This window comes from Gymnoscopelus braueri (assembly GCF_963280865.1).
Source record: "Gymnoscopelus braueri genome assembly, chromosome: 16".
Classification (NCBI taxonomy): domain Eukaryota; kingdom Metazoa; phylum Chordata; class Actinopteri; order Myctophiformes; family Myctophidae; genus Gymnoscopelus; species Gymnoscopelus braueri.
The window spans coordinates 26804894-26818720 of NC_137616.1; the positions used below are offsets into that span (position 1 = coordinate 26804894).

General features: G+C 42.7%; 1 protein-coding gene across 1 annotated transcript in view; it reads left to right on the forward strand.

The window, feature by feature from the left end:
• The window catches only part of syne1a (spectrin repeat containing, nuclear envelope 1a), a gene marked incomplete at its 5' end in the record, with an annotated part of 171551 nt that overhangs the window by 149791 nt on the left and 7933 nt on the right, over positions 1–13827 (forward strand). Inside the window, 12 exon segments of the mRNA XM_080452284.1 lie at positions 144–302; positions 1098–1264; positions 5160–5322; positions 6756–6943; positions 7366–7516; positions 8908–9090; positions 9558–9695; positions 9925–10116; positions 11570–11882; positions 12690–12758; positions 13345–13478; positions 13599–13719. Of these exon segments, the coding sequence (XP_080308410.1) occupies positions 144–302; positions 1098–1264; positions 5160–5322; positions 6756–6943; positions 7366–7516; positions 8908–9090; positions 9558–9695; positions 9925–10116; positions 11570–11882; positions 12690–12758; positions 13345–13478; positions 13599–13719 (1978 nt within the window).

A 13827-nucleotide genomic window follows, 5' to 3' on the forward strand; every position in this document is an offset into this window, starting at 1 on the left:
CAATATATTTAGTCATAGTTTTAGTCATCATAGCTAGGTTTTTGTTTTTTTTTATGTAGTTTTTGTCAGTGAAAAAGGTAGTCGACGAATATTTTGCGTTATAGTTTTAGTCGACGAAATGAACACTGCTCTGTTCCTGCCAGCTCTCCCTGCGCAGGCAGCAGGTGAGTGAGAAGCTGAACGAGTGGGCGGTGTTCAACGAGAAGAACAAGGAACTGTGTGAGTGGCTCACCCAGATGGAGAGCAGGGTGTCCCAGAATGGAGACATCAGCATCGAGGAGATGATCGAGAAGCTGCGCAAGGTAATTTCAGCCTTAACCCATTAAGACCGGGAACGCATCTGTGCCATTTTAAGATTTCTTTGGCTATTAAAAAATAGCAGATATACAAGGTCATAGCGCGGCACTCTGCTATTGATCTGCTATTTTCGTGGAAGATTTGTGGAAAATTTGTGCAAATCTTTGAATATATATTTTTAAAGCGAATATTTTGTTCCAGGGACCTCCAGAAGCAAAGATTTTAGTTCAAAATGTTCGCTTTAAAAAATATAATACTCAAAGATTTGCAAAAATGTTCACAAGTTAACTCATTGAGTGCCATAATTATTAATATCTATTTCTGGCCATTACAATTTTTATTAAAATTTAAAATTTAGTAAAACAAAAGTGCTTAGGAAGCGAGATACAGCCTTTTTCAGTTATAAGTTAAACAAGGAGTGGATGGAGCTGCAAATCTTCAGATAATGATATCTTGGGTTCAGGAAGATTATTTTTTTTTATTTTTTTATTTTTCAATTTTTTTCAAAAACACGTGAAACACGTTAATGGCACGTTGCACCATAGCGCTAAAACACGTGAAACACGTTAATGGCACTCAATGAGTTAAAAAAATAGCAGATTTACAAGCTCATAGCGCCGCGTCGCTACAAGCTTGTAGATCTGCTATTTTTGAATAGCCCATGTATAAAATAATGGTTATAGCTCAATTCTAAAATGACACAGATTGAATGAGTTAATGTAACCCTTAATCGATGTGCACAGTGAAATCCGCTGTGTTAATGTATTTGTATTTTATATTGATGTGTGCGTGCATCCCAGGACTACCAGGAGGAGATTAGCGTAGCCCAGGAGAACAAGCAGCAGCTGCAGGTGATGGGGGAGCGCCTGGCCAGGGCCAGCCACGACAGCAAGGCTGCCGAGATCCAACACAAACTCACCAAGGTCGGCGAGCGCTGGCAACATCTCCTGGACCTCATTGCTGCCAGGTGGGTTGTGGACCATGCAGGCCCCGGCTTTCCTTCTCCCTTCTGGAGGGACAGTACGCTAACGCAAGGTTACCATGGGTGAAAATATCAAACCTTGTTCAGAAATGGTCTGAAAATGTCAAAAATAGCAGATCTACGAGCTCACAACGCATTGCGATACAACGTGTTGTAAGCTTTTAGATCAGCTACTTTTAGCTATTTGTCTTACAAGGAAGTACCGATTCATCAGTGGCCAAATGCTTGTATTGCTGAAGGACTGTTGTTGTTTGACGGTGAAACATCAGAGTTTTCTTTTTTTTTATGGTAGCAGCTAGAGGAGATTTCTTTTGGGTGTCTGAGATCATTGTCAACGAGGACTGCTTATTTACTTAGTTTTTTGTTGATTACAATGTGCATGCTCATGGAACACTTGAGCTCAAATTCATCAATTTACCTGTTTTACATTCATATTCATCCTCTTTATTTCCCTCCCTGCTGAGTGGTTTTACCCTTTCCCATTCCCCCCTAGTTAAACCCCACGTCCGTTGTTTACTTTTGAAAGGTGAGAAACGAACCATTGTAAACTGTGTGACCTCGTTCGGGTCAGTGTGAATGTGTGAGAATGTGCAGAGAAAATAATGTCAAATGGAATGTGCGATCCTTTACAAAGTCAGATTTCCTAACCGAGCTGTGCTCATCTCACACATGGAGCAGTGCATCACTCCTCCTAGTGGAGGTTTCTGAATTGTTAGCATGCAGAGCCATGACTGCGTTTGTTGCCATAGAGGCATTTCCTGAGGTCGCAGTTATAGCATCAGTGGGGCGTCCATCCAGTAGTAAAGGAAGAAAAAAAGTTGGAGAGGACCAGCCCCGTGTCTTTGTACATGCTACTCTGTTACTCATCATTGACTTTCATTGAATTTATTAAGTATAAAGTGAGTGATAATCAGTGGTTGATTATGCATGATTAATTCTCCATTATTTCGTTTGGATAGAATCTTTTCCACCCTGACTCTTTTCATCTCCGTCTGTTGACCTCAGTATGGAGGAGGCGTAGAGAAGGAGACTTAGAGAAGGAGAGGGATTGTTAGGGAGAGGAAGAGGGAGGAGGACAGTCATGGAGACAGCTGCATGATGCCTCTCATATCGGTCTTTGACTTCAACAAAAAACAACGAGACAAGTCAGCTTGTCGCTTCGTCAAACGAACAGCACTGCAAACAAACAGCACTTCAAACCTTTTCAATTCGGAGACACCCTTCTAATCTCTGTGGATGTTTGTTTTCTTTTCTCCTTATTTGATGAATAAGCGGGGATCTTTTATTCCGTTTGAAGAACATTTTATTGGAATGCGTTCCCGCTCACTGTGCACTCCGCTGCTGCGATTTGCATGCATGGAACTTGGGAGTCCTGGCTGCAGTTCAAACTCGCTATATACATGTGCACATTTGCTGTATGACATTCCAACCGTGGGCCACCTCTGTGGCACATGCCTCTGACTGTAAGTCCTATTTTAGAAACAGCAGCACTTGTCACTCTCAGGCACTCACCCCCCCCCCCCCCCACACACACACACACACACACACACACACACACACACACACACACACACACACACACACACACACATACACACACACACACACACACACACACACACACACACACACACACACACACACACACACACACACACACACACACACACACACACACACACACACGACTGTTTCTGTTTTTTTTAGAGGGCAGCAGTTGATAAGTCACACTTGTGCACACTTGTGAACCCCCTGCCATGCAGCCGAGGGACAGAGAAAGTCCCATTTGCAAGGCTTGGACAAAAGAGAAGGGAGCTTGGATATAGCTCCTCTGTTGTTAGCTGTTAGCTTTGACTTTGGGAACTTGGGATCACCCCCATGGTTTTGGACTTAGGGATGGATAATATGGCAGGATGTCCAATCGACGACTCAGATCTGCCGGAATGTGACTGCGATTTCAACAGGCAGGACATTCTTGGAATTTTATGCTTCTGAATTGTTGTTTTTGAACATAGTAGCTGAGCTGTTGTGTTTGCCAAATAGGTTTGCTTAGTGAAGTAACGTAAAAGCAATTGAATTTACTTGGATGGCATCAGAATCAGTATGTTGTATGAAGTTAGTCCAATTCCTACCGTATGGACACCGAGAATGAAAGCTGATGTTTTTATCCAGGGGCACGGTGTAGTAGGCTTTTATGTTGCTGCCTGTCAGATAATTATTTTAGCTTTGTGGCTGTATTTAGATCCTCTGTGTTAAGGTTGTGCTGAAATGTATTTTGCCTTTGAGAAATGGTGTGTACTGTACCTGACTTAGGTTAAATAATATTAGGGGATTTGCCACACAATGAATGGCAGAAAGTTTAGCCAGCCTGGAATGTTTTTGCCATGTTTTTCAGCAGTGGTTCCCAAACTGGGGGTCGGGACCACCAGGGGGGTCCCCAAATTATTTTGTTAACAGTAAACAAACCAACGTTACAGTATAAGTGTATACAGGATATCTGCACATTTCTAAAGTCACAATGTAATGACCTTTAAGACCTTTTTAAAACCAAATTGGCCAAATTGTCAAATATTGCGTAAGAAATCTAGAAGCTCACATTGTGAGCTTGTAGTTTGGTTATTTTCACAATATTTATCTGTGGAACCAAGTCAAACTAAATGTAATGTCTACAATACAAGTGCTTGTCAGGGTGGGGGGTCCCCAGTTTAAATGTGATTATTTTGGGGGGTCGCGGCCTGAAAAGTTTGGGAACCATTGTCCTACAGTACACATACTGTAGATGTACAGTACATGTGAGACACATAAAGCAGGCTGGCATATTTCCAGGCAAGATATTCTGATGATGACAGCCCCATGGACACTCCAATGTGGTGTAACTCATACAGATACAGTATGGCGCCAATGGATTGTGCAACATCAGCCAGAGCAGTGGCGTGCTGCTGTTTGCACACAAGCTGCAGCAACACTGGGGGTTAAAGTCATACTGACCTGTTAAATGTGTCCTGCAGTAGCACACTGAAGTCATCTTAATTAGTCTGTGCAATGAAAGAATGGCTTTCATTGCTTGCCTACATGGCCTACATTCTTGACAAATACCTCTGGTGAGACTGAGGGTTGTGTTGCTCTTTTGGGGTTGGGCGTTAACATTTTGGCTGCTTTGACACTGGCAGTTGTTGTAACACAGTAGATGCTTTGCTAAAGAAGTATTAGAGCTTTACAGGTCCAAAATGGTTCCCAGTTGTTATGTGTGTTGGAGAAAAGATTAAAATATCTCCCTCCAAACCCATGTCTAAATAAATCCATGGCACCTCAAACCTCCAATTATCCACTCAGTTCTAAAATAATAAGCTGAAGTGTCAAATTACTGCATTGCATTTTTCAACGTTTGTGTCTCCATATTATTGTGTCCATTTTACATCAACACAATTTTATGGAATTTAACAGTGTCCTTTACGGCTGAATGGAGATGTTATTCTCCCTATAGTAATCCTTTTAATACCGTTCTATGTTGAATGAAAGCACATAGGTTTACCAAGCTTTAGGATTCATTATTATCACCATTATCTGATATCCAGTCCTACCTAACGTACAGTCAGTGTATTGCATTGCATGTTGTTATGCCGACTGAGCCAAGTGTGTTACAATCTGTGTGTAATTTACTCCTCAGGATCATGGTTTTAGTGAACAGGATTGATCTCTTGCCAGAGGTGATTGTCTATGTTTGGGTAGTGAAATATTTGGTTTATTTTGTTCTTGTAGGATGGTGTAACAGAACTGGAAAGACATCTCTCTGCTTTAGTGTGAACTGGTGGTATTACATGTAATGAATATGTTACTCCCTGCTTTACTCTCTCTCTCTCTCTCTCTCTCTCTCCCCCAGGGTCAAGAAGTTGAGGGAGACCCTGGTGGCTGTGCAGCAGTTGGACAAGAACATGAGCAGCCTGCGCTCCTGGCTGGCTCACATCGAGACAGATCTGTCCAGGCCCATCGTCTATGACACCTGTGACGACCAGGAGATCCAGAGGAAACTCAACCAGCAGCAGGTACAATACTGAGGGGACCAGCAGACCAAAACAATAATGATCATGGAGGCATGATAGCGCAGGGTTTTGGTTAACTAACTACAGTGGCTGGTGGATTTCAATATTCATCGACTGATCTCACGTTTTTTTTTTACAAATTTGGGTTTACAAAGAAAGAGCCTTCAAAGAATGAAGCCACCACTAAAAGTGATTAAAAGTGTTTTGTTAAAAGTATAAATATATTCTGATAGTAATCATTGTGTTCGCTCAGTAACGGGGGTGTTTGCACAGTAACGGGGTCTCCCTGTCTTTCCAGCTCTTTAATAAACAGAATATACATTTTTAGGTGCGGCACTATGATTATCCTTACTGTATCAGTTTAATTTGATAGTGTTCCAATACCAATTTTGTTTCATCACTTCCAATTTCACTGGTTTATCCTGTATTAGTTCTCTCTCCTGATTGGATATAATTGGTATCAGGACCTGTTAACTAAAGACCTGGAGAGACGGGGAGACTGTTACTGAACAAACCCTCTATAGTAGCAATGATTACTATAGAGCTGTTAAACACTTACCGTACTTATTTTAACAAAGAAATATCACTTACACCAACTTTAATGATATTATTTTACTCACCCTATGCACACAACTTGGATGGACATGCAGACAAACACACATTTGTTCTTACAAAATGTTACGCAAGACATGTAAATAGAAAAATGTGAGAGAACGTGACTCACAACTCACAAGCTGGTTAGAAAGCAAACGTAAACACTTGAGCAGAACAAATGAGGAAACGACACTGGGAGAGTACAGTATGACTCATGTACATACTGTATCTCTGGCTGTTTGACTTGAGGTAGATTGAATGTCTCTGTCCGTATCCTTCTGCCAAGACGCAGGTCTAAATCAGGACCGCAGTCTGAGAACCTAGTGACCTATTTTCTCTCCATACTGTAGCTGGAGTTCGCCACACGTGCATTTGGCTTTGCAGCAGTCCCTCCATGCACTTACTACAGTGTTATACAGCATTCTCTGTCTCATTGCAGACATACCAAATCACAAAATCAGTTTATTGTGGGTCTGTTACCCAAGGATGTGATAAACAAACACAACTGATGACATTGCAAAAGGCTGATGTTTCTTTTTGTTCCAGACTAAACAAATCCTTATCCTTTTAGTTTGTTTTCATCCTTTGTTTTGTTTTGTTGTTTGCCCTTTTATTTGTCCTATTTTATTTTAATCAGATGCCAGCTTTAATGGCATCAATCAACCTGTTGGATAATTTCTTATTTTAAAGAAAAAAACTATTATGTGAACTAGATCCATTGTATTATCTTACATTTGTTTCACTATTATTCTTAGTTTCACTAATAGTGAGGTTTATTGGCTCTGTGCAAGTCTTTACTTTAAAACGCCTGAACGTTTATTTAAATTATGTCTCATCTCCAGGACTTGCAGAGGGACATAGAGAAGCACAGTACGGGAGTGGCGTCCGTGTTGAACCTGTGTGAGGTGCTGCTGCACGACTGTGACGCCTGTTCCACAGAGACGGAGTGTGACTCCATCCAGCAGGCCACCAGGGGTCTGGACAGACGCTGGAGGAACATCTGCGCCATGTCCATGGAGAGGAGGCTCAAGTCAGTCTTTCTTCTTTGGATGAATAATGCAATAATGTCTCTACAGCATACACATACTGTATTATGAACATATGCATACTGTGGGTCTCCTTTGTGGTCAAGGTGCAGGAACTTGAGACAATAACACAGTTTGGTAAGAAACCTTTGAGGTTGACATATGTACAGTAGCATCTTGTATATTTGATTTTATTTATATTTTATTTATACGTGAAATTGATACTATATATTTAATATAAAATGTAATTATATTAAATATATAATAAGAAATATATATAAAGGTGGCATCCAGGTGGCATAAAGCCCTGGCCTGGTGCAGATATGACTAAAATAGGGGGAAAAACACAAACTATATACAGTACATATATACAATACAGCATATTACAAATTCCTTCTCTCATATTCTACATAATGTCTCTGTGCAGGATTGAGGAAACGTGGCGACTGTGGCAGAAGTTTCTTGACGATTTCTCCAGGTTTGAGGAGTGGCTGAAGACATCAGAGAGGACGGCAGCTCTGCCCAACTCCTCTGGAGTCCTTTACACTGTCGCCAAAGAGGAGCTTAAGAAGTTTGAGGTGTGTTCACTATAGTTTCATTAACCACTTAAAGGAGAATAACGGACAAATTAAGTGTTGTCTTTGATGTCTCGTTACTCACCTACCGACGTGAAAAGTGGCGTTCTTTTTTTCCATAGATTCCCCTGTCGTCATTTTTTAAACCCCCTCCGTTGTCATAATGGGAGCGCGTGGGTTAGGGAGATTCGTCTATTATAACCGATGCAAAGTTGTTCTTTCCAGAACCTGGCAACACGAGTTGCCAGGTTCTGGAAAGAAACAAGCATCCAGTGTTAAATCGTTCGCCATTAACGGTGGCCTCGCAGGAAGTTTCAGCGCATGTTTGACTATCATGAGACTCCACAATGACTAGCAGTAGAGAAAAAAACAACTTTGCATCGGTTATAATAGACGAATCTCCCTAACCCACGCGCTCCCATTATGACAACGGAGGGGGTTTAAAAAATGACGACAGGGGAATCTATGGAAAAAAAGAACGCCACTTTTCACGTCGGTAGGTGAGTAACGAGACATCAAAGACAACACTTAATTTGTCCGGTATTCTCCTTTAAAACCGACTGTATATACTTTGTTGACCGGAGTCCCCCAGGGCTGTATTTTTGGGTTGAGTTGCCAATATTTCCCCCCCTTTTTCTCCACAATTTTTGGTTGTTGTGTACACTCAACAGTCCCACCTTATTGTCACTTTCTGCTGCAGTTCTTTACCAGGCTTTTCTCCTCGTGAGATGAGAAAAGTCTGAGAACGAGGTTAGGGTTCAAGTGGTTATGATTAGTGAGAGAGAGTGAGTGAAGCAAGCATGTGAGAGAAAAATACGTGTTTTTTAACACTTATGAGATATATGCACGTCTTTGACCATTTACATTTCCCAAAAACTCTTGGATTGAATATATTACACAGGAGTGTCATGTTACTGAAACCCGTCTGTGCTGGTCTGGTCTGCTCAGCTGCAGATGCTACAATCCATCATCAGGCACGCGCACATTCCTGGTAGCTGATTGTGTGTGTGGTCTGGGCCCTGCATATGCCGTAATACTCAAAAAGAGAGAGATTACAGCTTATAACTACCTGCTATAACACCAATACATTGACATGACATTGACACATTGTGTGTGTGTGTGTGTGTGTGTGTGTGTGTGTGTGTGTGTGTGTGTGTGTGTGTGTGTGTGTGTGTGTGTGTGTGTGTGTGTGTGTGTGTGTGTGTGTGCGTGTGTGTGCGTGTGTGCACCATTTATTAGGTTAAACAGTAAGTTATCAATGTTGCTTGTTTTCGCGATTGAGTACATGTTTAGGATTGAAAGGATCATAGCACATTTAGTGTGCAGTATGCCTATCTGTGTCAGTATGGCTTCTATATTCCTAGCAATAACTTTGTGTGTATGTGTGTGTGTAGGCATTCCAGCGACAGGTGCAGGAGTGCCTGACCCAGCTGGAGCTGATCAATAAGCAGTACCGCCGCCTGGCCCGGGAGAACCGCACAGACTCGTCGTGCCGCCTTCGAGAGATGGTGCACGACGGGAACAGGAGATGGGACAACCTCCAGAAAAGAGTGGCCTCCATCCTACGCAGGCTCAAGGTACTGTTGTGTACACTGCCTGGGGGGCATATACATACTGTATGGCATTGGTTCTCAAGTCCTTGGGGGGGTTCCGGGGGGTCCCCAGCAAAAGTAGTTAACACAGAATCACGATTATTTTAACAATTTTATCCATTTCTATGTTGGCTATTCAAAAATATAGCCAACATAGAAAAAATATAGCAGAAAAACTATAGCAGATCTACAAGCTCACAACGCGTCACTTTATGACGCACTGTGAGCTTGTAGATCTGCTATTTTTGAAAATTGGTGGTACAAAAGGTTTTCAGATGGGGGTCCGTGGCCAAATACATATCAACTTGAAAAAGTCCTCCTTCAACCTGGACGGTTGAAGGAGGTGTTAACAAACCACTCTACCGCCTTATTTACTTAGTTATTATTTCATGGGGATTTAGTTCGGTAAGGTTTGCAATCAATAAATTGTTTCACTCCCTCTGTGTGTGCAGCACTTTATCAGCCAGAGAGAAGAGTTTGAAACGGCCAGAGACAGCATCCTGGTGTGGCTGACTGAGATGGACCTGCAGCTCACCAACATTGAACACTTCTCTGAGTGCGACGTTCAGGCTAAGATCAAACAGCTCAGGGTAAGAGCGACCTAGAACAGTAGAGTAGACATAACATACTCTGAACAACATATAAAAGACACAACTACTTAGTCTGAAGCATAGTGATGTTTGTATTATCTGGTGTTTATTTTTAGCTGCTGCAAATCTTCTCTTCTTTTCTTTTCTTTTCTTTTCTTTTCTTTTCGTCTCTTCTCCTCTAATTTCACCTCTACATTCTAAACACTGTGTATGTGTGTGTTTTCCTCAGGCTTTCCAGCAGGAGATCTGTCTGAACACAGGGAAGATAGAGCTGGTGTTCAGGCAGGGCGAGACCCTGATAGACAAGAGTGAACCTCTGGATGCGGCCGTCATAGAAGAAGAGCTAGAGGAACTTCAGAGGTACTGCCAGGAGGTCTTCGGACGAGTCGAAAGATACTACAAGAAACTCACACGGCTGCCGGTAAGTGTAGTGATGCACTCAGGGAAATGCTACACCCATATGCTAGTTATAAGCATAGGGCTTAACATTGACCTTGTGCTGTGACCTTAACCTTTGGAAAGAAATTAAATTAAAACCAATTGCACAGATCCTGCCTATCCCATCTCGTCTGCCATGTTTCCAAATCTGATTAAAACTGTCCGAGTTGTCACTTTGACTGACAGACAGACAGACAGACAGACAGACAGACAGACAGACAGACAGACACTCTGCTGGGCGTGGCTCTAACCATGTACACTGAAGAAGTGTACAGCCTTGCACAGATACACACCTAAAGAATTCGTAAAAGACACATGCAGTGCTTGTGCTTGTGCTTTCACGTTAAAATAGCCAAACACAAAAAAAAATACACAATACACACATACTGTGTATGAATTTTTGTTTGTGTGAATGTTAATAACACAAATGCTGGGAATTAAGTTTTTAAATACATTAAACAAACATACCAAGCTTCTCCCAAACCACTTTCTGGTTTGGCTGTGGCTTGGAGCTATGTGACTATATGCAAAATATCTGCCGTATCCCCCAGGAACCATTTACTCAGTGTATTCAAAACACACTCTAACTCTAACTAACAACAGATAGTAACACCCAGACTATGCCTCTCTCCCCACCTGTGACGTGAATCATGAGGTTGCTGTTACACATGTCTAGCATACCTTCACACAAACAGCTGACTAAGACCACACTGTGCACACACACACACACACACACACACACATGTCCTGGCACATTAACTGCCTATACATTACTGTGCACGCATCCACACACACGCACACGCACACTCACACTCACCTCACAGTACCTCCCACATTGTCTCAGTTGTTGTAGTGGCTGTCACCCTGCCTGATTTCACGACATCTTTGTGAAGCCACATGGATTGTGCCTCTCTTACGAGAAAAGATAACATCAGATAAACCTTTATTGATCCCCAGACAAATTCATGTGTCATGGTAGCAACAGCAGTAATAGTGAAACACTGGAACAGGTAAGAGTCAATAGCCAATATAAAATAAGATAAAATAAAAAGTTATAGTTATGACAAAAGATATCAGCACTGGGTCTCTGAAAGTTAATATAATGTACAGTCTATAAATACGTATAAATGTGCAGTACAGTCTATCATCAGTGAATACAGTATACTTACAGATACTGGTAAATATTAGCAATACTGGGGCGCCCGCTGGCCTAGCGGTCCAGGCGCATATCACATACGCTGGTAATCCAGCTTGACAGCGTGTTGCGGATTCGACTCCCGACGACCTTTGCTGTGTGTCTCCCCCCCCATCTCTCTCCCCATTTCCTGTCAGCCTACTATCCTATCAATAAAGGCAGAAAAAGCCCCCAAAAATATCTTTTAAAAAAAATATATATATTTAACTTTGTTCTTCCTTTCCTTTCCTTTCCTTCCCAGCTGGCTGACGATGACCTGGATGGTTCAGACAGGGAGCTGGACATGGAGGAAGGAGGCGACCTCTCCGAGCTCCAGTGGGGCGACCCCTCCCTCCCCCGGCCCTCCAGCCGACAGGCCTCGGGCGCGACTGTCCTTGCCCGGGCCGACCGCTCGGGGCGGGGCACCCCGGCCAGCGTGGACTCCATCCCCTTGGAGTGGGACCACGACTACGACCTGAGCAGAGACCTGGAGAGCACCGAGGGCAGAGGCCAGGGTCGGGGGCAGGAGCAGGAGGATGAGTATCTCAGGACGACTGCTGCTGCTGTGCTGTCAGGTGTGTCTGTGTGCGAGGACAACATTACATGAAGCGGATGCTGCACAAGCCAGAATATAAATTGCTCGTTTTGATTTGCTGAAGAATTCCCTCTCAAAATGGAGAATCTTTTAGCCTGGCATGGCCAGACTAATATCACTGCGTAGACATTAGTCTGGAATCTCTGTGTGGAACCTGCATTAACAAGGGGCGGATAAAAAAAAAAGCCTCTGGTGATAAACCTGCTCCATATTTGCATACTGGGCCCTGATTGGTGCCCCACAATTTCGGGGGCGATTTTTTTTTTGCACTGGCAGATTCGTCTGGTTTCCAGGCTAAGGATCTTTAGCGCCCTTTTTCAAACATCAACCGAGAACTTGCAACTGAAAACCCGCAAAAGATTCACCATATTCACGTGGTGGCCATTTTGGTCTTAACCGAAACTGGGGGGAGGGAGGATGTATGACATTTATGTATGACATAAGAGCAAAATTGCCAGATGTGAATAGGTTAAACAGATTTAGATATTGCACATGCACACACACACACACACACACACACACACACACACACACACACACACACACACACACACACACACACACACACACACACACACACACACACACACATGCAGAAGTAATCAGTTTTATTACGATTTTCCTGTTGATGTTCTCTTTTTATTTACCGTTTCAATCATGGAGAATCTATAAACCATAATTAAAGTTACATTGTTAGCAAAAGAAGACAGAACAAACAACAGATTGGGACGGATAAACAACATGAAACACATTATTAAGTGGTGTGTTGTATGTCTCTTTTTCCCAGATGTAGTTATCCCAGAGAGCCCAGAGGCCTATATAAAACTGACTGAAAACACACTGAGATCTTCCTCTGGTAGGCAACGTCAACGCCCCCTTGTGGTTCCACATGCAAATGCATTCAAAAGGCTCCATTACCTCTGACCATAGCATGCTAACAAGGAATGCTGTTACACGAGCTGACATGGTGTGCCTAAACAAACAACTAACGAGCACCAGTATATTGAAAAGATTATCATACCATACCATAGGCAAGCATCACTAAAGTTGCATGTTCCTCTGGCAAACGAAGTTGGGCAAAAGTGTGTAAAGCATGCATCATTGCATGCAAAGGTCGGATTCACCGAATGCTTAATCTCAACCATCACATAATTCTTTTTTTGTTTGGCTGCAGTTTATTTGCTTTTTTCCCCATTCACTGCTAATATTTATGTTTAATCATCTTAAAACATGACTTGTTCCTCTACCATGATACCTCATTCTCATAGATGTCATGTGAACGCATGCTTCTGTACCTGTATTTGCATCAGTCTATTTCAACAGCATGCCAAAGTACATGTACATGGTGTTACAACAGGAGCACTCAGGATTTTACTTGCTGTCACATATTTCTAAAAGTCCTCCCTCCTAAATGTGAGACCACCTTTATGACCCCTGTGCAGGTGAGCCAGGCCAGTTGGAGGCCCATCTGAGACAGCTGGACCAGGCTCTGGATGCGGGACGCTACCAGCTCCAGCAGAGAGAGGCCATGCTCCACAGCACCAGCCCTGAACTGGACTCCACATACATGGGCTATGTGAGTCTTGTTTACCCTGCATGCACAGCACATTTCCCCTTCTATTAGGTTTTCTTTGAAAAATAATATCTGTCTAAAAAGCTTTCTATGACCAATAGTAAACTATTATTGTTATTATAGATGCGTCTGATGGGTGAGTGTCGTGGCAGTATTGATGCAGTGAAGAGAGTAGAAGGTGAACTCACTGAGGATGACATGCCTGGACTCACCAACCCCACCAGTACAGACTCACAGAGTGCAGGTCAGTTACACATGCGCGCTCACACACACACACACACACACACACACACACACACACACACACACACACACACACACACACACACACACACACACACACACACACACA